Source organism: Lemur catta, chromosome 3 (assembly GCF_020740605.2).
Source record: "Lemur catta isolate mLemCat1 chromosome 3, mLemCat1.pri, whole genome shotgun sequence".
Taxonomy (NCBI): domain Eukaryota; kingdom Metazoa; phylum Chordata; class Mammalia; order Primates; family Lemuridae; genus Lemur; species Lemur catta.
The window spans coordinates 89,406,345-89,433,498 of NC_059130.1; the positions used below are offsets into that span (position 1 = coordinate 89,406,345).

Below are 27,154 nucleotides of genomic sequence, written 5' to 3' on the forward strand. Positions count from 1 at the left end.
GGTGGCTCAAGACTAGGGGGGTCCCTGGCAGTGTACTGGACCTTGGGGCAGGTCCGCCTGCCCACCAGCAGTCATGGAGACTCAGTGGTGGGGTCTTGGGGCCAGGTGCAGGGCTGGAATCACAGGGGCAGTGTATTGGGCCTGGCGGGAGCTCTGGGGCCACAGGGGTGGAGCCTCGGGCTCCCGTGCCAGAGCCTCAGAGCCAAAAGTGGGGCCTGTGAAAACAGAGCCACACAGGCAGCAGGCTATTCTGATCTTGGGTGCAGAGAGGGGACTGCACAGGCAGTGGACTGTTCCACCAGCTTGGGTGCCACGGATGATGCCAAGTTGTATGGGTGGGAGTCAGTTCCAGTGGTCCTGGAACTGTGGAGTTCTGCCCACCCCTCCAGGTCCTGCTGAAGTGGTCACCCAATACTTCCCTGGTCTACCTGTAGTGCCCAAAGAAACTCTTCTTCTCAGATCCCGCTGTACTGGAGGGGAGAGGCACTTGGCTCTCAGTTACAGGATATGGCTTAGGGAGTGTCCAGTCTGCTCCCTCTTATGCCTTGTCCGGGAGATGTGAAGGCAACTGCTGCAAAGCTGAGTCCCATGCAGACCTGGTGCATACACCTGAAAGCTCAGGATGGTGTTACCTCTAGAAACCTGGGATTGGCAGCCACCAGATACTTACTATGCCTGTTCTTCAGTGCAGTGACTCTGCACAGACTCTAGGCAGCTCCCTGGTCAGTCCAGATGGAGGTCTATGGTGGTGTAGGGAGTCCTCTCAGCTACAGTGCTTGTGAGATGAGCACAGCACTCACTCCTCTGTCCTCCTAATCTTCCCTGGGTGTAGATGCCTGCCCTCAGAGCCCTTGGATCTTGTCCGCTGAATCACCCTGTCACCTTTTCCTTCACTCTGAGTGTCCTGTGCTGTTTCTCTGGGGTTTCACAGTGTTTCTTCTGAGAAGAGCTATTTGTAGGTAGGCATCTGCCTTCAATTTACGATCTTTTCCTTGAGAGCGGTGTACTTGCTGGCTGCTTCTAGTCCACCATCTTCTAGCACTCCCAATTAATTTTTAATTGGATTATTTCCAATATGGTTTCCTATCTCCATTTGTTTTTTTCCCTGTGATTTTTTTTGTTTGTTTAAGGAAAACAGGTTGTTTTTCTGAATTTTGTTGATTGCTTTCCCGTGGTGTAGTTCAATACATTTTCTTGTCTGCTGTATTTCTGATAAATGATTGGATATATTAGAAGCTTGATTACATTTAGTCTCTTTTTTTTTCTTTTTTGCAAGACCATTTTATTCAAAAGTGGTACTGTGTTCTCCATTTCAAGATGGCTGACTAGATACTAGTGTGTGCCTCTCCCAGAGAGGGATGAAAATTAATGAGTGGATGTTCATTCTTTAAGTAGATAGTCTAAGAGAGAATACTGAAATCCAACAGAGAAGCAACAGGAATCAGGAAAGCAGAGAAAAGCAAAGCCAGACACCCTGCTCAGCTGGGATTGACGGGAAGATGGGAGAAATTCCCTTATATGGGAAGAATGTGAATGAGAGATTGCTGAGTTTCCACACTCCTGCCAGGGATTTTTAAAAAAATACTAGCTATAGGAGAACCCTCTGGGTCATCATGGGCCCAGGCTAAGGCAAGGAGCTACCTAGAGAGCATGCGGAAGCATTGCATGAACTTGGGTGAAGCCCCACAAGCTTTTGAGCCCTGAGCCATTTGAGAGCCCAGCCCTTATAGGTCTCTGTCCTGCTCTGGGACTGTCAACTAGGTCACTATCACAATGTCCTCAGGGCCACTGAGGCAGTTGGGGGGAGGATTGGGCCCTTTTGTGTGCTCCAAGAACAGAAAGTGCTGCCACTACTGAGGGAAGACAGGGTGCGCAATCCCAGTCCCCAGCTGCCTGCCTTTACTAAGGGGAACCTGTCCTCCCTGGAGGCAAGTTTGTGGCACAGCTACCCCTCCCCCACTTGAGCAATGGTGCTGCAGCAGGCAGCAATTCTGGGAACCCAGCCCCAGCAGTCTGAGCTACCTTCTCCTCTGTCACTGCCGCAGGGCCAGGGAGGGAGCTGGAAATCTGGTGTTTTCGTGCCCCCAAAGGACTGGACGGAAACCACTGCTACTGCTGAGGGTGGGAAATATGAGCAGCCTGTGTCCCTCACAGCTCGTGGCCTGCCTCAGCAGTGGCCACCCTGCCCAGTGGCAGGCTCCCAGTGCCTGCCTGAAAATTCTGCTAGAACAGGAGATCACCTTGCCTCTCCCTATCATGGTCAGTGCCTGAACCCAGGGAATCCTCAGCACAAGTTCACTACCCCAGTTTCAATCTGGTCCCCTCAGGACTCAAGCATGCTATCTAGTTCACCACAACTGGCAACTGATTATTCCCCTAGGGGTCTGAGGCCTGGCTAACCCAAATTGCCAGCAACACCACAATGAATACTCACTCTCGTGTGCTGAAAGGCAATGCACTTCTCCCTCTCTACATGGAGGAGCAGTGTTCCCTGCAGAGGAGAATAGGTGAGCTGACTGTTTTGGGTTGAGGGAAGAGGTTCTGCTCCAAAACCATTTAGGAAGAGAACTATGGGAAAGGCGTTTTCTGAAGCACTCAGCCACATTGTGGCCTAGAGATAGATGACGATGTTTGACTGAACTGAGTTATGAACCTCAGGACCAGGCCATGTTAGGGAAGTGGATCACTTTCCTACCACAGACCAGTCTATTGCCTGAGAAAACAGAGAACTCCCCATGGTAAACAAAGCCTAAACATCTATCTAGCAGTTTCTTCTACAGCTCCTATTACTTGTAAGTGCTACCTACTGGACAAGGAGGTTGAAAAGCACAACCCAATTTAATACCTCTTGTCAGAGGGCATGGTGCTAGAGAATGAGATAAGCTTCCTGAGACCTCCACAATTCCAGGACTGCCAAAGGTAATGAGCCTACTCATATACCCAGTATATCTTACATCTCTGCTATAATCAGCATATGAGAAAGCCACCACACAAGGGCTATGTATAATCAAGAAACTCATATAGAATCATAAAACACCCCAAATTGAAGAATATTCTGTGGTGGGTATGTCTATTCTGGGTGGGAAGGGAAATGGTATTCTGGGTAGGAAGAGGCACAAATGCATGTGGTATATTTGGAAGTTAGTAAAAAGAACTATTTTTCAGTAGTAGAACAGGTATACTGTCTGCATAGAGGAGTAGGGACTATCAAAGCTAGAAAGGGGGAAGGTACAGTAGAGTTTAAATTCCAAACTTATATTCAGCTAACCTCCTATTCCATTGATGGCTAGACTTCTGGCTTGAGGAACTGGGAATGGAAAGCTCTAGCTCAGCAATGCCCAGTAGAAATACAGTGTGAACCATAAATTAATCCATATATACAATTTTGCTAGTAGCTGCATTAAAATATTTTGCAAAACATGAAATTCAGTTTAGTGTTTTTTAAAAAATTTTTTTATTTCAGCATATTACAGGGGTACAAATGTTTAGGTTACATATATTGCCTTTGCCCCAGCCGAGTCAGAGCTTCAAGCATGTCCATCCCCCAGACGGTGCACACTGCACCCATTAGGTGTGTATGTACCCATTTTACTGTTTTTTTTTAACTCAATATATCCCACTTAGCATCTTGTTATATTTGCTTTATTCATCATTGTATTCTCAGCACTCAGTGAAGAAATGAAAAGAGAATTCTATAGCAGTTTAGTAGGAAAAGAGTGGTTTGGTCTTACAGCTTGATCTTCCAAACAGAAAGCATTTTTGATTAAGAATGGAATAGTAATGATCTCTAAACTAACATGCAGCTGAGAATATTTTTTCTCCTTCCCACCAGAGATCCTAGGGGAAGAAAGTAAAAAAAATGAGCAGCCTCGTCTTAAAAGGACTACAAAGGAAACTGTACCCTCTGGGGAGAGCCAGATTTTTAAAGTTAAGGGGTAGTGGGAACACTTTATGAAGAGTATAGGAGTGTTATATGAGGCACAGTCCTAGAGAGTACATTAGTGCTAGAAGGTGGGGTGACATGGGGATCTAGACTGGATGGCAGAGCAATTAGATGGGCTTTAGAAGGATAGGCAAGCAGGAGGTGGTGGAGAATTTGTAACAAAGTCACTCTCAGAGAATCCTAAGGGAATCACACAGTATTATAGGGGTAAAGGAAAGTGTTGGAAGGTGGGCAGAAGGAGCTTGGATGCAGTGAACTGTTCAGGAATTCTAAATTGATGCAAAGTAGTTTCTGTGGTATTGAGAGCTAGTATGCCAGATAACAAGAGGCCTCTGGACAGGTTGTCTGTTTTGTGGCCATTGCCCCAGATGGATAGGGAATTAGATAAGACCCCAAACCTGAGGATTTAAATGAGAAGGCCCCAGAAAAAGGATAGTGACACTGAGAGTATTTCAACGTAGGATTTGTAATTCTTGGTGACTGGCTGTGAAGAAGGAAGAGAAGTTGCTTTATCAACATTTACAATGCTCATTATGTCCTAGGTAGCTCATGTACCTTATATTTAAGCCTTACATAATTCTGCAAGGTAAGTGAGGTGAATTTTTATTTTCATAGACATGGAACTTAATTTCAGAAAGGCATAACTTGCTTAAGCTCACATAATTAGTAAGAAGTAGAAACAGGACGAACCCAGATGCAGTTGACTCCAAAGACCTTTGCTGTTTCTTTTATGTGACATTATCTTTCTAGAGAGGTGAGGGAAAGAAAAAAAAGATGGAGTTGTTGAACTTAGGGATTCATTGACAGAAATGGAAAAATCAAAGGGGGAAATGATTTTTGTTTTAGAGAGGACAGGTTTATTTAAGGTACTTTGATTTTGCGGTAATAATGGGATATCCCTGTGGACATGATGAAGATGCAGTTAGAAATGCGCAACTTGACTCTGGGAGAGCCAGGAGAGAAGATAAAACTGATGAAAATGTGGGTGGTTGAATGTTATAAATATAGATATTTATTGACTAAGGGATAAATTAGATATAAAAATGAATCATTTATTTAAAGATTTTGAAAAAATGGGGTTTGTAAAATATTTGGACAAATCTGAGTATTATAAAGATTGAAATAGAATTTTAGAACTGATTTTGTATCATATATGCAGACACATGAAAAATTATTTATATACACATATTGAAAGCAATATTGTTAATATATATTTATATCATTATATATGTAGTTTTTAACATATATGAAAACTAATGTCCTACAAGGGAAATTCACATTATATCAGCTCTAATTACATTTCACGAGGGTCTTTGGACTCAAAAGATTAATAATTAGTGATTTTAATGTACAATATAATATTCTGTCTTATAACTGAAATGTTGTTTATATGTAAATATTAAAGTCATATAATAGTCTGGACTACATAGTGTATTAAATCTCTTGGGCTGGCTTCATTAGGAGTGTTTCACTTGTAGATTTGTAAACAACCATTTATTGAAAGCCTGCTTGTGTTAAACATTTTTCACATGTGCTATGTCATTTAATTTTCAAATGACCTTATTAAGTTTGAGGTTTTTTTAAATAAAGATTATGCATATATTGTTTTATATGATATGTCAGTGATGATAATAGTGCCACTTTTATAATACTTTAGAATATAAAGAGAAATTTCATATATTGTGTAATTCATGTTAGTAAAGGAGTCATGGTGCTAAATGTGCTACATGCTACAGAATTTTGAAACTTACTTAATCTTTATAGACTTACTGTGAGTGTGGTATTACACTATATAATCATCAGCTTTACAAGGAAGAATGTGAAACTCATATAGTTAAATAGCTTGGCCAAGATTACATGGCCAGTAAGTGACAGATCACAGATAACTTTAGGTATACCATTACAATTGGTACCTCAATCAGCCTAGGCCTTCATAAAAATTATATATAGTAGGTAAAAGAAAATAAAATATGAAAAACAAATGTCATCTTCACATTAGTTTTGTATTTCATGTTAGTGCTTAGTGCCATTATAGAAATAATACCAATATACTTATGGTAAAAGTTGAAAGGTTTACTTTTGTTTTTAACTGGTTTGGGTTGTTTTTACAAAATTGTGTTTAAAATACAGCTATGCCTAGAGGCAGAGATTTAGCAGATGATCTCTAGTAGCCTTCCACCCCTCACCCACTAAGTATTTCACATGTTCACTCTTTTTGGAAAGAAAGAAATAGAAAATTATGTAATTGAAGGTATATCCACCAGGAAATAATTAAAAAGTGCCTTGGTCCTTCAGATGCTCTTGTGCATTTTTATATTATACAACTACTGTAAGATCTATAGTGTCTGTGTGGAGATAGTACTGTGAATAGATAATAGTTTGGAAATTTCTGGAGCACTTCAGCCAGATAGAGATAATTGGAATGACATTTTATATTTAAATATATTATTTTTATTTTAAAAGCAAAGATACAAACATATAAGCTGGTTGAATCTGGTTTATTTTTTTGATCAGTCAAGAAAGATTTCTTTATTTAAAACAAAAGGTATTTTCTGATAGTCCTTTAAATGGCATAGGTAGAGGCAGTTCATTGACATCACTTTTGGGTGTGTTGGAGCAAGCCCTAAAAGTTAGAAGGGCATCTGTTGTATGTTGTGAAGAAAAGAAATAAACTCATCAGCTGGTAGAAATAAGGATACTCACCAAACCTAAACTACTGAAGATATAACTACCACAACAGGCCTAGGTTAAGCTGTGAAAGTTATCTATCTATGTAACATGCCTCTCCTCATTGGTCCTGATTGGCTAGGCCTAGAGCCTTTTCTGCCTGGGCAGGACATCGTGCTTCAGATCTTGCAAAGCTTGGCCTCCTTTACATTTCAAGTACGTGTCTTGTTTCCCCCTCTCTAGAAGCTCTGTTGTATTCTGTTTCCTGTGAAATTATGTTGATGAATAATCATCTCTTATTCCTTTCAGCACGCGAACTAAGGTAGCTATAATGTATTTACACTAGACTTGGTTGAGGATTTGAATGGTAGATCAAACTGTGTGATCTTGGAATTGTATGGTAACTTCCCCGAGTCTCATTTTTCTCTTATGACAAATGGCACAAATACAGATTTATTTCTAGGGTTAAGTGTATAGTGCTATACATAAATGAAGTATTATTATTGAGGCATTTTATGGTGTTATTTGGATACTCAAGATGTTATGGGAATTTCAGGAGCTGTGGCTTGCTGGAGAAGGAAGTATTTCTGAGTGCACATCACAAAATATAGTCTGGTACTTAAACTAATTCTCTTGCATTTACTATTTCTAGTACTTTTTGAGAAACTGCAATGGAGTTTAGAGAGAATTTACATTGGGGTAGAAGTGATTTTTATAGCTTTAGAAACATAGTTTTTTCTAGATGTTTTTTGGGTTGTTCTGGTAATGTGTGACAATCCTCAATGTATTTGATTTGAACTACAGTACTTATGTTAACAGTGAATCGGTCAGAGGAAGCAGGGCCATTATGAGTGGAAATCTGATAAGACCAGGAAAGCAAATACTTAGATGGTTCTTTCTTTTGTTTTATGCAGGCAGACCTTTCCTTTTAAAAAAATTGACTTCAGCTTATTTTCATTTTGCTAGAAATGTTCTGTATCATTGAGGGGAAAAGGTGCACTCTAGTGAGGACCTGTCTCTATTGTAGCCCTGCAAAGCCCTGGGAAATATAGAAAAAATAAAATGAGCAGGAAATTTACTAAATGATCCTAGAGTTCTCTTATATCCTTTTTCCTCCCTGATGAATACAATGAAACTGCCTGTTGGTATTCTCAGATAGTATGCTTAGAAAAAACAAGATAAATGGGCAGATAAACTTGATTTGAATTACATCCTTGATTATAGCATGATTAGAGAACAAGTTCTAATTATTTTTACTCTCTCTAGGTTTTATAGTTCTAACCTAAATGTAGCTTTGTATTGTTTAAAGATAAATACATTTTCATATTTTCTCTTAATATACTTATAAAATTTATGACATACTGTTTTAAGCAAGCTAAACATATATATAGCAAGGGATTATATTTCTTGCCTTTGAGTCTTTTTATAAACTTTTCTTCCCTTAAGTAAATTCTCTGGGCAGATCAAAAGGCTAAGTATAGCTAGGATTTGTTATAATAATGAATAGGGTTTTTTTGTTGTTGTAGTCATACATATATTTTCAGTAATTTGTATGGGTAAATGGCGTCAACTTGAGTTAGACTATCGAGGTTCAAGTTCTGGCCCTCCACTTATCTACGATTGTTTTAAGGATTAATTGAGTTAAAATTTGCAAAGCACTTAGTACAGTGCCTAGTACATAGTAAGTACAATGTATGTGTATTTGTTAAACATGTCAATGGAAAATAAGTCAGACTCTGTAAAATAATTTTGAAGAGGTTTATTCTGAGCCAAATTTGAGGACCATGGCCTAGAGCCATGCCTGAGAAGAATTGAGCAAGTGGTCTTGCTGTGGGTGGGTTCCAGTTTGGTTTTATACTTTTCAGGCAGACAAGAATTATGCATAAAGTCATAAAACATGGAAAGTTACTTTGGTTTGGCCCAAAAAGGCAGAACATCTTGAAGTGTGGACTTACAGGTTATAGGTGGGTTTAAAGTTTCTTTGATTTGTAGTTGGTTTAAAAAATAAAGCTTTGTCTAAAGGCTTGGAATGTTTTAAGTTAAAGTATGGAAATCTGTAAATCAGAGACAAGCCACTGGACATATACCCAGACTCAAATGATCTGTTTAGTAAACTGATGACCTGCAGGTGTGATTTAAGTTTTGTTTTGCATAGACTTAGGCCTGTTAATAAATTATAAAGGATATCTCCAAGAAGGGAAGGGGGGCATGATGAGGTGTGTCTGACCTCCCTTTTCAGGGCCAGCAACTCAGCTTAGGGTATTTCTGGGGTCCCCTTGGCCAAGAGGGAGTCCATTCAATCAGCTGGAGGGGGGAGCTTAAGAGTTTAATATAGTTCACAAACTGAGAAAGTTGTATCATGAGAAATCAGATGACCTTTAAGTTTATAGATCTTGCATAGTATTTGAATAAAGCATGAATTCAGTGGACATTCTTAGATTCATGGTTGCCTTAAATATAAAATGTGCTTGGCAAGTTTATATGAATAACACCAAACATGCAAATGCTCACCATTATTTTATTTGTTGTTACATTACTATTTTACATAGCTTTGCCTCATATTTCCTAGACACATTGAAATATATTTGGTTTGTTTTCTGAGTACTGACAAAAGATCCTTTGAATCTCATCTCCCTAAAGATATGACAGCTTGGCCATTTAGTTGTTAAAAACTGCTGAATTGGTTTGCCTCTAGGAAGAACAGTTTTGTATAGTTCAGCTCTTGTTATCATAGTGCTAATGTAAGAGTGTTAACAATATACCAAAGCTCCTTGGCTAAAAGGTTTGTTTCTTAGAAAATGGAGTAAATAATTTCAAAACTCTTAGGATTGAGATTGTTTTTCTGCCTCTCCTTGACATTTGTGGATAAAATTAGAATTACTCTAATGATTTGGCATGTAGTATAAACAAAACATTGTGAAGGATTAAATATAGTCGGTAGTCATGCTAGTGTATGCCGATGTGTTTTATAGATCTGTTTTTTCCCTAGAGTCGTTGTATTTATACATAGATCATTCCCTTCAGCAGCAGGAAAGTGGTTTCCTAGAGGAATAAGTGACTAACTCATCAAATCTTCTGTAGACTTTGGGGGATAGATGATATTAGATAGGCACTCCAGGTATCACACAAACACATTTTCTTACTAAGAGATGTGAGAAGGGAAAAGGAAGATTATAATTTGGAATAACAGATAACTCATGGTATAAAATACATTTAAATATGTAGATGAACATAGTTATCATTTTGTTGTTTACTGTGGGCAATGGTAGCACATAAGTAAGTTAACTTCCTATCTTTAGTAAGAAATATCTGGGACCTTGGGATTCAGTAAAGAAGAAAAATCAGGAAAATAGTTGCTTTTTAAAGAATGTATTATTAAATAAAAATGTGTGACAAATTGGCATAAAATATTTTCAAAATGAGTCTGCCACACAGATTGTGGAGCTATGGAAAATCTCATAACTGCTGGTAGAAGTATAAGCTAGTATAACCACTTAGAAAACAGTTTTATAGAATCTGTTTAATTTGGGTATATGCATACCCTATGACCTACTACTTGGTGTATATACTCACCCCGAATGTGTGCATATGTGCACCAAAAGATATGTACAGGAATGCTGATAGCTGTACTTTTTTGTAATAGTTGAAAATTGGAGTACCCCAAATGACATTCAATAGTAGAATGGATTTATAATACCACAATGGAATATTTTACAGCAGGGAGAATGAATGAAAAGGACAGAAACATAATATTAAGTTAATGAAATTGATAATAAATAATATATATCAAATACTTTAGTTAACTTAAAGCCCAGGAAGAGTAGAAAACTATGGTGTTAGAAGTCAGGACAGGGTTTACCTTTGGGGAGGAGTGGGAGATAATGATTGGGAAGGGGCAAGATGAGGACTTTGGGATGCTGGAAATGTTCCATTTCTTAATGTGGGTGATTGTTTTATAAGTGTATTCATTGTGATAATTAGTTGGTCTATATACTTATGATTTGTGTACTTTCTGTATATATGTTATATTTAGATAATTAGAGTTAAAAATTAATTTCTTATAGTATCTGAAAGACTTTTAATAGAGAAATGGTATGATATAATTTAAAAGGTGTTTGAGTAAGAGGAATTGGGCTTCTCTCTCTTTTTCTTTCTTTCTTTTTTTTTTTTTTTAAGACAGAGTCTCGCTTTGTTGCCCAGGCTAGAGTGAGTGCTGTGGCGTCAGCCTAGCTCACAGCAACCTCAAACTCCTCGGCTTAAATGATCCTACTGCCTCAGCCTCCTGAGTAGCTGGGACTACAGGCGTGTACCACCATGCCTGGCTAATTTTTTTTCTATATATATTTTTAGTTGGCCATGTAATTTCTTTCTATTTTTAGTAGAGATGGGGTCTCGCTCTTTCCCAGGCTGGACTCGAACTCCTGACCTCGAGCGATCCACCCGCCTTGGCCTCCTAGAGTGCTAGGATTATAGGCGTGAGCCACCACGTCCAGCCATCTCTTTTTCTTAAGATTCTTGCTACTTACTGTTTGGGGCAAATTATTTCCCCACTTTAACCTCGGGTACTCATCTGTAAATAGAGAAAATAATATCTATGAGGATCAATAGCACACTTGATTTTAAGGTATTATAAAATATGCTATAATTGCAAATATTCTTATTAAATGAATCAAAGAAGTATGAAAGATCAAGGATCATTGCATTCAAAGAGCTGAACACCTGTAGGTCAAAATAGGTACCGCATACAAACAAGCAATCTTTTTTGACAAGCTGTACAGCAAACACATGTGTTAAAGGATATGCTGGACAGCCCTTACCTACTGGCTTTTCCCTCATGGTATGTAAGCATTCTTAACTGTTTCTCCTCTACAAAAGAGCAAATCCATTTCTTAAATAGGCATCTCCTGTAGCTATTGCTATATAGGCAAGCTTTTTGAAACAGTCTATATTTGTGATTTCTTTCTCCTCACTTCTCTCCCTCAACTTTTCATCTAGCTTCCACACCCATCACTATAAGGAAAAATGCACTCTAAATCAATAATCACCTTCTAATTGCCAAATCTGTTTTTCAGGCCCTTTATTATTGAGCCCTCTGTAGCATTTGACACTGTTTATTTTATGTATAAATCACCTTCCTCTTGGCTTCTGTAACATGTCTTTCCCAAGCACCTAGTACTAGAGGTAGATAAGAAGTCCTGGTTGAAAGGGAGTTAAGTGATTTTACTCACAATTGTCTGTGTTTTCTCAGTCTTATTTGACTACTTCTTTCTCTAGCCTAGTGTTTCTGTCGTTCTGTCATTGTCTTTATTTCTTTCTTTTCTTTTTCTTTTTCTTTTTTTTTTTTAGCCACAGGAAGGTTTTATTGAAAGAGAGAGAGAGAGAGAGAGATAGAAAGAGAGAGAGAGAGAGACAACAGGTCCTACTCCAAAGACAGAGTAAGGATCTTTTCCCAAACAGGAGGGGGACCCCTTATGGGGCAATACCATTAACTTTCTTATCTCAGTCTGTGCACTCTTCTGGAACAATTTCATGAAATCCATAGTTTTAGTGTTCTGTTTCTATCTCTACAGTGATTGTTCTATTTCAAACTTCTCTCCTGAGTCCCAGACTCATTTACAAATGTCTTTTGTGTTCTTTAATTGATCCTTTTTCATAATTTCCTGCTTTTGTTTCAATTATATAATATCTTCTTTTATATTTCTGATGGTTTATATTATATATGATATATACACATACACACATATGTTAATACATACATGAATATACATACATACTTGCATGTTTCTGTGTATGTATTACTGCATGTATACATATGAAAGTTTCTTTCACTTACTGTGTTGTTTTTATTTTCACCATGTTCTTTTTTTCTCCCTTTCGTTTGTTTATGTAATTTAGATTTAGAGGGTACAAGTGGTTTTTTATTACATGGATGAATTGCATAGTGGAGAAATCTAGGCTTTTAATATACCCATCACCTGAATAGTGTATATAGTATGTATTGGTAATTTTTCATCTGGCACCCCACTCCCACCCTCCCTCTTCTGGATCTCCAACATCCATTAAGTCACTCTGTATGACTATGCATACTCATTGCTTAGCTCCCATTTGTAATGAGAATGTGCAGTATTTGTTTTTTTATTCCTGGGTTACTTCACTTACAATAATGGCCTCCAGTTCCATCCAAGTTGCTGCAAAAGACATTGTTTAATTCTTAGGATGGCTAAGTACTATTCAATGGTTTGTGTGTGTGTGTGTGTGTGTGTGTGTGTGTGTGTGTGTGTGTATATTTATATATATCTCACATTTTCTTTATCCACTCACGAGCTGGTGGGCACTTAGGTTAGTTCCATATCTTTGCAGTTGTGAATTATGCTGCGATAAATATATAAGTGTGTCTTTTTAGAAAATGGCTTCTTTTCCTTTGGGCAGATCCCTAGTAGTGGGATTGCTGGATTGAACGGTAGACATAATTTTAGTTCTTGAGAAATCTTCATACTGTTTTCCATAGAGGAGGTACTAATTTACATTCCCACAAGCAGTGTATATACATTCCCCTTTTCACCACATCTGTACCAGATCCACACCATCTAGTGTTTTCTTACCATTCTGACAGGAGTGAAGTGATATCTCACTGTGATTTTAATTTACATTTCCCTAATAATTAGTGATGTTGAGCAGTTTTTCATACATTTGCTGGCCATTTGTTTCTCTTCTTGTGAAAAATGTCTGTTCATGGCTTTTATCTACTTTTGTTTTTTTATTTTTAAAATTATACGTGATTTATTAAAGTCTTATAGAGAAGTTAGGTAGAAAATAAAATAAAACAAAAACCCCAGAAAGCTATAAACTTATTATTATACAACTATAAAATCATTTGGCATCTCTCTCTTTAGGTACATATATTTCTATCTATCTGCTTTTTAAATCAGTATTTTCATACCTGTATATATTTTTGCAGAAACATTGATTGATTAAAATCATTTTGAAATTTGCTTTAAAAACTTGTAGAAAAAACTTTCCCCCATATTACTCTGTAGTTCTCTTTACCCTGCTTTTTAAAATTTCAGCATATTACAGGGGTACAAATGTTTAGGTTACATATATTGACTTTGCCCCCACTGAGTCAGAGCTTCAAGTGTGTCCATCCCTCAGACGGTGTGCATCTCACCCATTAGGTGTAAACATACCCATCCCCTCCTACCCCCTCCCACCTGCCTGACACACGATGGATGTTACTACTATATGTGCACATAAGTGTTGATCAGTTAATACCAATTTGATGGTGAGTACATGTGCTTATTTTTCCATTCTTGTGATACTTCACTTAGTAGAATGGGCTCCAGCTCTATCCAGGATAATACAAGAGTGCTAGATCATCATTGTTTTTTGTGGATGAGTAGTATTCCATGGTATACATATACCACATTTTATTAATCCACTAACATATTGATGGGCACTTGGGTTGTTTCCATATCTGTGCAACTGTGACTAGTACTGCTGTAAACATTCTAGCGCAGATGTCTTTTTTATGGAATGTCTTTTTTTTCCTTTGGGTATATGTCCAGTAATGGGATTGCTGGATCAAATGGTAATTCTACTTTTAGCTCTTGGAGTATCTCTATATTACTTTCATAGAGGTTGTACTAGTTGGCAGTCCCACCAGCCATGTATGAGTATTCCTTTCTCTCTGCATCCATGCCAACATTTGTTGTTTTGGGACACTTTATGGTAAAAGACATTCTCACTGGAGTTAAGTGATATCTCATTGTGGTTTTGATTTGCATTTCCCTGATGATTAGGGATGTTGAGCATTTTTTCATATGTTTGTTGGCCATTAGTCTGTCTTCTTTTGAAAAGTTTCTGTTTGTGTCCTTTGCTTACTTTTTAATGGGGTTGTTTGATTTTTTTCTTGCTGATTTTCCTGAGTTCTATATAGACTGTAGTTATCAGCCTTTTATCAGATGTGTAGCAAGTGAATATTTTCTCCCATTCTGTAGATTGTCTGTTTGCTCTTGTGATAGTTTCCTTGGCTGTGCAGAAGCTTTTTAATTTGATCAAGTTCCATTTATTTGTTTTTGTCATTGCTGTGATTGCCTTTTCAGTCTTCTTCATAAATTCTTTCCCTAGGCCGGTGTCTATAAGAGTTTTTCCAACATTTTCTTCTAGAATTCTTACAGTTTCATGCCTTAGGTTTAAGTCTGTTATCTACTATGAATTGATTGTTGTGAGAGGTGAGAGGTGTGGATCCTGTTTCAGTCTTCTACATGGGGGTATCCAATTTTCCTAGCACCATTTATTGAATAAGGATTCTTTTCCCCAGTGTATGTTTTTTCCTGCTTTATCAAAGATCAGATGGCTATATGAGGATGATTTTATATCTGGGTTCTCAGTTCTGTTTCATTGGTCTATGTCTCTGTTCTTGTGCCAGTACCACAGTGTTTTAATTACTATAGCCTTGTAGTATAGCTTGAAGTCTAGTAAATTGATACTTCCCAATTTGTTCTTTTTGCTTAAGATTGCTTTTGCTATATGGGCTCTTCTCTGGTTCCATACAAAGTGTAGAATTATTTTTTCTGTATCTGCAAAAAATGATGTTCATATTTTAATAGGAATTACATTGAATCTGTAGATCACTTTGGGTAGCGTAGACCTGTTAACAATGTTTATTCTGCCGATCCATGAGCATGGCATGGTTTTCTACCTGCTTACGTCCTCTGTTATTTCCTTCTTCAGTATTTCGTAATTCTCTCTGTAGAGGTCTTTCATCTGCTTAGTTAAATATATTTCTAGGTATTTTGTTTTCTTTGTTGATATTGTGAAGGGTATTGAGTCTTCGATTTGGTTCTCCGTTTGACTGTTGGCGTATAGGAATGCTACTGATTTGTGTACATTGATTTTGTAACCTGAGACTTTGTTGAATTTGTTTATTAATTCCAGTAGTCTCATGACAGAAAATTTGGGATTTTCTAGATATAAGATCGTATCATCAGCAAAGAGCGATAGTTTGACCTCTTCTGTCCCCATTTGTATGTCCTTGATTTCCTTCTCTTGTCTGGTTGCTCTGGCTAGGACTTCCAGCACTATGTTGAATAGAAGTGGTGATAGAGGACAATCTTGTCTGATTCCAGTTCTAAGTAGGAATGCTTTCATTTTTTTCCCCATTCAGTATGATGTTGGCTGTGGCTTTGTCATATATGGCTTTTATCATTTTCATGTAAGTCCTGTCTATGCCTATTGTGTTAAGAATTCTTATCTTAAAAGGGTGCTGTATTTTTTTGAATGCTTTTTCTGTGTCTTTTGAGAGGATCACATGGTCTTTGTTTTTACTTCTATTTATGTGGTGTATTACATCTATACATTTGCACATGTTGAACCATCCGTGCATCTCTTGAATGAAGCACAGTTGGTCCTAATGGATTATTTTTTTTTGATAAGCACCTGAATTCGGTTTGCTAGGATTTTTTTTGAGAATTTTTACATGTATATTCATAAGGGATATTGGTCTGTAGTTTTCTTTTTTTCTTGAATCCTTTCCTGGTTTTGGTATCAGGGTCATGTTGGCTTCATAAAATGTGTTAGGGAAGACCCCTTCCTTTTCAATGTTGTGGAATAATTTCTGCAGGATAGGCACCAGTTTTTCTTTGTAGGTGTGGTAAAATTTGGGTGTGAAACCATCTGGTCTGGGACTTATTTTTTTAGGAAGGTTTTTTATTGCTACTTCAACTTTGGTACTTCATATTGGTCTATTCGGGAATTCTATTTCTTCCTGATTGAGCTTAGGGAGGCTGTGTGTTTCTAAGAATTTGTCCATTTTCTCCACATTTTTATGTTTATGTGTATAGAGATTTTTATAGTATTCATAGATATTTTGTATTTCCATGGTATCAGTTGTAATTTCTCCATTTTCATTCCTGATTGACCTTATTAGAGTCCTTTCTTTTCTGCTTCTGGTTAATGTAACAAAAGACATGTTAATTTTGTTTGTTTTTTCAAACAACCAACTTTTTATTTTATTAATCTTCTGTATAGTTATTTTTATTATTGATTTCATTTAGTTCTACTATGATCTTGGTTATTTCCCTTCTTCTTCTGGGTTTGGGATTGGTTTGATCATCCTTTTCCTTTGAGATGATTCATGAGATTGTCTGTCATTTGTATGTATGCATTGATGGATATAAATTTTCTTCTCAGGACTGCTTTAGCTGTGTCTCACAGATTTTGATAACTTGTGCCTCCTTTATCATTTAGTTCAAAGAATCATTTGATTTCCATCTTAATTTCTTCTTTAACCCAATAACCTTCAAGAGGAGGTTGTTTAATTTCCATGACTTTGTGGGGAGATGAGTGTTTCTGTTGGAGTTTATTTCTAATTTTTTTCCACTGTGGTCTGAGAAGATACATGGTATAATTTCTATTGTTTTAAATTTGTTTAGACATGTTTTGTGGCCTAGGATATGGTCTCATGAGCTGATGAGAAAAATGTACATTCGGTAGTTTTTGGGTAGAATGTTCTGTAAATGTGTATCAGGCCCACTTGTTTTAGAGTTCTATTTAAGTCCATTTTTTCTTTATTTATTTTCTGTTTGGAAGATCTATCTTGTTCTGCCAGAGTAGTGTTAAAGTCCCTGGGTATTACAGTCCTGCTGTTTATTATTGTTTTTGATCAGGTAGTATTTGCTTTATGAATCTGGGTGCACCTGAGTTAGGTGCATATATATTTAGGATTGTTATGTCTTCTTGTTGAATTGTACCCTTCACCATTACATAATGAGCATCTTTGTCTTTCATTACTTTTGTTGACTTGAAGACTAAGTTATCTGAAATCAGAACTGCTACGCCAGGTTTCTTTTGTTTTCCATTTACATGGAATACTGTTTTCTATATGTTCACCTTGAGTCCAAATGCATCCTGTGGGTTAAATGTATTTCCTGAAGATAGCAGATATTTGGCCTGTGTATATTTATCCATTTGGCCAGCCTATGTCTCTTCAGTGTGCAGTTCAGGGCATTCACATTTATTGAAAGAATTGATATGTGGGGCAGATTTCTGTTCATCCTGTTGAGTTGAACTTTGTTGCTTTATTTTCTCTCTTGAGCCATTGTGGTATCTGGCCTCTGACCTTTAGCTTTTGGATGATTTTACACTGGTGAGCGTCTATTGTGCTGATCTGTGTGTAATGCTGTTCTGAGTACTTCCTGGAGGGTAAACTTTGTCTTGATGAATTCCCTCAGTCTTTGCTTATCTGAGAAGGTCTTTATTTCTCCTTTGTATAGGAAACTTAGTATTGCAGGATAAAAAATTCTAGACTGGGCGTTATTCTGTTTGAGAGGACTGAGAGTGGGGCCCTAGTCCCTTCTGGCTTATATGGTCTCAATTGAGAAGTCTCCAGTTAGTCTGATAGGTTTTCCTTTGTAGGTTACCTGCTGCTTTCACTTTACGGCTCAGAGGAGGGCCTCTTTCGTGTTTATTTTTGCTAGTCTGATGACCATGTGCCATGGTGACTTCCTGTTTGCAATGAATCTCCCAGATGTCCTTTGAGCTTCTTGTTCCTAGATATCTAGATTTCTAGCTAGGCCAGGGAATTTTTCCTCCATCATGTCCTCAAATATTTCATCCAACCCTTGTGTATTTTCTGCTTCACCCTCAGGGATGCCTATGATTCTTATGTTAGGCCTCTTCACATAATGCCACATTTCTTGTGGACTTTGCTGTTTTCTCTTGTTTCTGTACTCTATCTCTGTGACTGATTTGTTTAATTGAAAGGTGTTGTCTTCAATCCCCAAGATTCTTTCTTTTGCTTGATATACCCTATTCTTCAGGCTTTCCACTGTGTTTTGTAATTCCTTGAATAAGTTCTTCATTTTCAGAAGTTCTGTTTGATTTTTCTTTAATATTTCAATTTCTTTAGTGAATTTTTCTTCCATGTCCTGGATTTTTTTGTGGTTTCTTTGTGTTGGGTATCCATTTTCTCTTGCATTTCATTGAGTTTTCTTATAGTCCATGTTTGAAATTCTTCATCTGTAATTTCAGTGTTCTGATTTTGGTTGGTATCCATTGCTAGAAAGCTAGCGTTCCTTTTTGGGGGTGTTTTTTTCAGTTTTAGTCTTCATACTTTCAGAATTCTTTCACTGATTCCTTCCCATCTGGAGCAGCTTTGGATTTTCGTTTAGATAATGACACACCCAGTTTAGTCTCTGAGCCAGTAGGTGGTGCTTGTGGGTGAGAATTGACCATACCCTGTATGATGAGTCAGTAAATGCAGTAAAAGGGTGTGCAAATTGACCTCCCTTTCAATAGGTGGCACTTGCTAGGAGGAGTAAGCTACAATGTTAGTGCTTCTAACTTCTGCATTTTTCAAGGGTCAATGGTACAGCAGAAGCTTTCTTTTCCTTTAATTACTGTATTCTTACAAAAAAGTAAGCTAGAGAAAAGAACATGTTATTAAGAAAATCATAAGGAAGAGAAAATACATTTATAGTACTGTACTGTATTTATAAATACCTTAAGTTTATGTTGATCTGCTTACAAGATGAGTCGTCTGTCTGAAATGGTGGGCAACCACAGCTGCAAACCCCAATTTACAGTATATATCAAGAAATTCAGCTTCTTCATTTAATGTCTTGACTTTTCTCATCTTCTTGCAAGCATTTCCAACGTCACTAGTGGCACTTTGTATGGGTACCATGATGTTATTCAAGGTCTACGATATTGCTCTAAACATGATGAAGATATGTGAGATTTGCGAGAGAGAACTTTGTACTGTGATATGCAATTTATTAGAGTGATGAAATGCTCACACAGAGATGATTAGCATCACATGGTGGAGTTTTAAATAGATACTTGCAACACTTGAGCTCACCACAATAGCAATTGGAGGTGGCTACAAAACTATTACAGTAGTACAGTTTGTACTATAGTTAATTTTATGCAGTTTTGATTTAATACTGCATCTTTATGTTTATTTACATTTCTCTTGACTGTGAATGGTCTCTGTGTAAGTTTTGATAAATTCTAATGTTTTACAATAGATTTGTGTATGTTTTATGGTGGTAAATGATAAAATAAACTAGTATCTACATACATTTTAGACATTTATCACATACCTCACTTTTTCTTAATTTTTTTGGTATTTCTAGGCTATATGATTTATCTGTAAGTTTTTAAAAAAATTGTTGCAAATCCCTAAAAAGTTTTCCAATCTATTTATTGAAAAAATACCATGTATATGTGAACTCATGAAGTGCAAGCCCTTGTTTTTCAAGGGTAAACTGTATGTTATTTTTTCTTTTTCATGGCTCATGTCTATTTTGTTTAAAATTCAAATAATATATCAATAGAAAAATAAGAATGAAAGAAAATCACCTATAAATACATTTTATTTAATATTGCCACTGTTAATATTTTGATATATATCCTTCTGTTCCTTTATTCATGCATATTGGGTGTGTGTGTGTATGTATATGTGTGTATATACACAATATATTTTTTAACTTATAATTTAAAATGAGATATGTGTACTCTTTCTATAAGCAGTTTCTGGAAAACATTTAGCTGTTTATTCTGAATATCTTTCCATATTCTCATGTTGTCATCATGTTTTATGACTGAATGTTCTCTACAGCTTGGATATACTATAACTACTATGACTTATCTGAATGTTTCCTATTGATAGGCATTTAGGGTTTGAAATGAATTTCTTTGTGTATATATATATATATATATATATATATATATATACAGAGAAATTCTTTATATATACATATGTATACACACACACATACACACTCACACACACACACACACACACACACACACACACATCTTTGACCAGAAAGCAATAGAGTAATACCTTCAAAGTTCCAAAAGAAATTATTTTCAACATAGTATTCTACGTCCAGCCAAATTTTCAGTCAAATCTGAGGATAGATTAAAGTCATTTTCAGACATGTAGTAAATCAGAATGTGTATCTCTGAGGCTTCCTATCTCAAGATGTTGCTTAGGGATATATAATAGCAAAATTAAGGAGAATATGCAAAATGAGAAAAGTGGTTCAAATCTCAGGTGATGGTGAAAGAAAATCAAAAGATCATGGCTCAGTAGCAGGCTTAGAGAATGATCAGTCCAGATTAAAGCAGAAAGATAGAAGGTTCTTGGAAGAATACCTGTGGAGAAAAAAATACCTCTAATCATCTATGCAATGAATGGTTAGATAGACTAAAGGTACATTATTTGTCACAAAGAAAAAATAGAAAGCCAGTTAAAACAATAGGACAGAAAGAAATGGAGCATAAATAATTTTTATAAATAAAATGTGGTACAACTTAAACCAATTGATGGAGAGTGAGAAAAGAAGACACATTTTACCATGCTACAAAAAGTATTCTCCTTCAGATGGTCTATGGGCTGTGGCATTGGACCCATAAAAAGGAAATGCTATCCTAACATGCCATCTGGTCCTACAGTGAACTGTTTTTCTGTTTTACATGGTGTCAATTGATTTATAATCAACTTTTAGACATAACATGGTAGTTGTGATTATATCTACAGAAAAATAATGCAAAAGTAAAAGAATGTAAAAATGATAGTTTGAAAGTAAAGATATAGCTTATGGAAGATGAGAGGTGAAGTGGATAAAAGATAGAGGAAACAGTAGGGACAATAATATCTTCATCGGACAGTGAAGAGAGTTGAAAAGCCATTTATGTTAAGAAAACAGGAAGTTGAAATATGAGTTATTCTTTAAGTTTATAAAGGTATCCTGTTATTATAAAAGATATTGGCAGAGGGAGGTATGTGTGTATATTGAGTAAATGAACTAAAGCCTAATTTTTTACAGAAGGATTTCACAGTATATCTCCTAAATTGGTAAGTTAAGAAATTGAGGTAGATACATACTATTTAGGGACATGAAGGAGGCCATTTTAGAAGAACTAAAATCAGAAATGGTCAAAAAGAGAACTGGGGCTAGGGATGGAGAAGAATGGAGGTTCATATCAATATTCTTTAACTACATATATATGTTTTGTTGGTTAAAATTTAAAAAGTAGTATGGGATTTATATATCCCTTAAGGGATTGTTTGAAGTCATTATAAAGCTCTGTGATTCAGAAGCCCTTTTGTAGCATGAGTTTAAGTAAGTCTGGAGATGCTGTTTTGAACTTTTTTTTAAACAGCAGCATTCCATGAGCATTTGTTCTCTATACTTCATCAGAAAATGGCTCAGAGTTTCCAAAATTGAGAACAGTTTTGTTTGAATTACAAAGATGGGAAAATGGGCCACCCAGTGATTTTCTTTGTTAGAAGTAGTTTCCCTTTTTTGAACTGTCATGGCATTTTATTTATATCTCTACTAGGATATTTATAAATATCTATTTAGTATAGTTATTTATATCAATATACACTTTAACTCCCAAATTATTTCTAGACTATACCATTATATAAGAGCAAGGGGTGGTTCTTCTTATATTATATTTATGTATTATGTCACATCTTCAAAAGGCACAATGCCTTCCATGTGGTAATTACCCTTTTTTAGTTATTTAACAAATGTTGAGCACCTGTTATGTTCTAGGCAGCATACTAGACTCTGAACATACAAAGGTATATAGAAGAGACACAGCCCTTGTCCTTGCGAAAGTTACATTCTAATGGGGGAGGCAGATAATAAGCAGGTAAAAACATTATATGTGGGTATTAGTTGACTAATACTGAATGGCAACCATAAATTTTTCTTCATGAGTCTACAGGTTGGCTGGGTGATACTACTTATCTGGGCTGGCTTGACCAGTCTTGGCCGGGCACTCTTATGTGTCTGGGACAACTTGGCTCTACTGCATGTGGCTTTTTATTTTCCAGCATCTATCTGGGACTCATTCTTCATGATAAAGGTGGAGAAGCAACAGAGGAAGGAGAAATGCAGAACTGCTTTTTTAAGCCTCAGATTACATCAAGTCGTATGGCTAAAACAAGTCACATGGCTGAGTGTTTAAGTGTATGGCAAAAGACATGGATACAGTGTGGCCATTAACAGGGACTAATACTGCAGTCAATTTACTAGAATACAAAAATACATGGAAAAAGGGCTATGCGCATTCTCCAGTATAGCAAGGGTGGTCAGGGAAGGCTTGTCTGAGGAAAGAATGAATAAACAAACGTTCTATGATTCAAATTAAAAAGATAAATAATGAATAATTCTAGTTGTTAGTGCTCTCCATTTTGGGAAGCCCTTCCAGAATGAAGCCTGTTTGTCTCCTTTAATGTGTCAGATAGAAGGAGCTGGTGAAATAAGCAGGGGGCTGAGATGGCCCCAAGTGGGTAAGCTTCATAGCCAGATTACAGCCAGCTCTGTTAAACAGACACAACTGGCACCTCTTACCCTGCCACTGAAGAAGGCTGTACAGACATGTCAAATGAAAGAAACAAAAATCAAAAATTGTTAGCATGGCTTTACTTTTTGTTGTAGTACTTGTAGCAGCAGCAGTAGTAACAATAATGGTTTTAGTAGTAATAGTAATACTAATAGATGCTAGGCACTGAGCACCAAATATATGCAGAAACTATGCTAGGGCATTGTACACAAAATATTATTAATTGTTGCATTGATCCTATAAGGCAGGTATTATCTTTGTTTTACAGGGTTAGAGAGGTCAAGTATCTTGCATAAAATAACATAGATTGTAAATATTAGAGCTAAGATTTTATGCTTGGTCTGTTTGATTCCAAAGTCTATATTTTCAATATGACAAGTGGTAAGACAGGACTGTGCAACCCGCAGGAGTCTAGACCTTAGCTCTGGAGGCTAGGAGAAAGGTTTATAATTTTAGATAGGTAGAACCTTTCCTGCCTATTATGTTGAGTCACTTGCTGTGGAAATTCATTGGTTACTTGCTGACGATTTTCTGAATATTGATCTGATGTAGACAAGCCTTTGGGGAATCTTTTATAGTTGCCCTGAATTTATACCATTTATACAAAATGACAAATTTGCAGACATGTTTTCACTGCATGCAAATAAGTGCTTTTCCAAGTAGCAGTAGAATTGTACAGCGTTTGTATGAGTTTTTATTATAAAATAGAATTCCATTATACCCAACACTATTGTATTTAAGGGTAGAACTGCAATTAAGTTTATAACTGCCACTGGTTTTGCACATGTAAAAGGTATTCTTAATATTTTATCTTATTTTCTGTAATCATTATAAAATCAAATATGTAAATATGTTTTAGAATAGTAATTGCATTTCAAATTTGAATTTGTTTTATGCAGTTATTTAATCTGAGTTTCATTAAAAGAGAATAGTTTCTATAGCAACTACCACATCATTTGATATCTTTGGAATCTCTGAGATATGGAGCACTTTTATTAAAAAATATACACAGTATATCATGTAGATTTCTGTATAGGTTTAGATGTTTATGAAAAATTTTCTTTTATATTTATTTTCTCCGGTTTTTGTGAATTTTATTCTTTTTTCTCTCCCAGTAGTTTTTCACTTAAAAAATTTAAAGCATATGTGTTTAAAAATAAAATGTCAAAAGAATTCAATGAGGAGGTGGATATTGGAGAGGATAGTAGGAGTAAGTGTGAACTTCTTTCTGAATGAACTCCATCAGCACAAATGTTACTTCCTTCTAGGAGAAAACCTGTTAGTTTATCTTTTTGGAGATATCCTATTAGGGTCATGAAAACCATTTCTAGAAAAAGATGATAATATATTATTGCATAATGATGAACCAAAGTTAAAAGAAAACAGAATGCTAGATCATCAGTATCAGATCCTATTCCAAGGGTTTCTTGATACTTTGATTTTTAAAAATGCAATGCTAAGTAATGTGCACTCCTCTTGCTACTTACCAGCTGAAGAAAGGGTATTTTCACACTTGAAAATAAATATTGCTGCAGGTATCCATGTGGATTGGCTCCAGTATTAGGCATGGTAACTGGGATCACAATAATGTGGAAATTCAAGTAAAATCAATAAAGAATTGAGCCAAGTGTCCGAAAGTTTTAGGGATAAGATAAGAATAGGGTTCAACATAGATAATGTGTCCAGGAAAACAGGCATGATAGGACTGTAGTCAAGAGTAAAAAATTCCTTAGATGAGGAGAGGCCTGGGACCCCTAGTCTCTAACATGTATTCTTGAGCAGGGATGTGATGTACTGCCTATGAAGGACACACTGGTCCCTGTAACTGACAGCACAGGGAGAACCAGGGTCAGGGCAGATGAGTGTAGGACCTTAAAGGCATGAGAGTTAAAAAAAAAAATCAAGATTTCCCTATCTAAGTGGGAAGAAGAGCATCTCCCACTCAGTACAGTCAGTCATCAGATATTTAGTGAGTTCTGATTGGGGACTGTGCTGGCTTTGGGGATATAACGATGAACAAGTCATCCCTGTTCACACAGAGACTATAATAGATGTGGTGTGTATTAGTCCAGTTTCTCTTGGTTTTAGGAAGCAGAAGTGACCTTGAAAGCTTGTTAAGAGAATACTAGAGGCTCTTGGAGAATTCATGGAAGAGGCAGGGACTAAGTTTGGGGGCTCTTAATAGCCAGAGGTTAACAGCATCCTGTGAAGAGTGCTATTATTAGGTGTGAAGGGGCTTCTGTGCTCAATCTCTGTATGACTCAGTCCCAAATTCCTAGAGGGAGAATCTGAACCAGCCTGGGTGAATGCTTTAAGGCTCAGGGTTATGAAGTGTAGACATTGTTGTCATAGTCTTACCTGTGTGTACCTGTGCATACTGAGTGCAGTTTCCAGAGAAGGGCAGAATGTGTGAACCTGAAAGCTACTCTCTTGTGGCCAGGAGGCAGACAAACAACCAGCAATTACAGCCCAGTCCTCAGTGCTGTGCTAGGTGAAGCATGGCGTTATGTGGGAATATATCATTAAAGATATATCATTTGGAGGCAAGGTTTTGAAACCCAACTTAAACCAACTTAGACATAAAAGGGAACTTGCTAGAAGCCTCACACTGAGAAGGGTGAGGGGCAAGTAGCATTGGGGTCACTGGAACTACTAACTTGAGTGCTGCTAGGTCTTTCTTTCTCAGTCCCTCAACTCTGCTTCTCTCTGTGTTGTCAACTTCTTTCTCCTTAAAGGAGCTTTCTTTACATAGCAAGAAATATGGCCACTGGCAGTTGCTGAGTCCCACATCAACTGGCATCACCACCAGAGAATAAATCTCTTTGTCCACCTCAGTTACAAAAATCCTAGGAAATAACGTTGAGTAGCTAGCTTCCGGTATGAGTCTACCTCTCAATCAATTAACTAAATCTAGAGTGGTAGAATAGAATCAAAACAAATTCCACACTAAAGCTGCAAGATGACTAAATGACAAATCAAAATGATTGATGTCAAATGCTTTAGGTTACTAGCCCTGTTCTAGTTATCTATTGCTGAGTAATTAATTACCCCCAAATTTAGTGGCTTAAAACAACAATAAACATTTATGATCTCAAAAAAAAAAGAGTTGGTTTGCTGAAAATAAATGAATACTTCCAGTGAATCATTCAAATTCATTAATTTAATAAACATTTATCAACTTGTGATAGCCCTTCATCTATCCCCAAAGTAGTCAAAAATTCCAGGGTATATAAAAAGATATCTCAATAGATTTTTCACATTCTCATGTTACTAAAACAATTCCTAGTAGTACTTTATGAAGATGAGGAAACTAGCATTTTAAAAACGACCTTGTCCATACTTCATAATGAAAATGCCACATAGGTTATTGTACATATTTACAGAAAGTGAAATACACATTATAATATTATCAGTACATTTATATCTATTCCTATATCTATATTTGTTGTTGAGAGACATTCTTTCCATGGTTTTCTAATATTTCTGGACATCTTGTGACTATCTTTTCAAGGATATTTCCATATTAGACAGCCATAGAAGACAAAAAAATAAATAAATATTGCTTTCTGAAATCTATTCCTTAAATTTCTCTTAATTTTGGCCTCATTTGTATCATTGAGTTTGTCTGAGTTACACCCTGACTTCATTGTTAAACATTTTCTTAAGGCTTGTAACCTCCATTTATTTGTATTTAGTTATTATGGTCTTTTACAAATCACCTGGTTTCACTATATATTTTTATATATTAATATTTCCTTATAAATCACTGCCTTTTTTTAAATCACAGTCAATTCTGTTTCTCCTCATTGAGCTTCCGCTACTTGTCTACACATGTCTCTAGTACTATAGAGCACTAAGTTGAAAGTAATGAAACTTTTTTATGTACTATAGTTTTCCCTTCTAATATTCTTTTTAAGAGTCTAATGAAATGTCAAAAACGTGTTTTAAAGAGTCAGCTTAAGATGCCTTCATAAGATATATTATTGTAAGTAGTATACAGAAGTTAAAATGTTTTGCTGCCATAGCAATAATTAGAAGAAAGTTACCTTTCTTCCACGAATAGTTTTGTTCCACTCATTTTTTTCAGTGTGTTTTTTGTTTTTGTTTTTATTTTTTCTTTTTTGAGACAAGGTCGTGCTCTGTCACCCAGGATGGCGTGCAGTGGTATGATTATCA

At 36.5% G+C, this 27,154-nt stretch overlaps 1 protein-coding gene across 1 annotated transcript in view; it reads left to right on the forward strand.

Moving 5' to 3' along the window:
- Positions 1-1,967: 1,967 nt before the first annotated feature.
- Positions 1,968-27,154, forward strand: part of AGBL4 (AGBL carboxypeptidase 4) — a 1,191,358-nt gene continuing 1,166,171 nt past the window's right edge. The window contains 1 exon segment of the mRNA XM_045546549.1: positions 1,968-2,259. Within this exon segment, the coding sequence (XP_045402505.1) occupies positions 1,968-2,259 (292 nt within the window).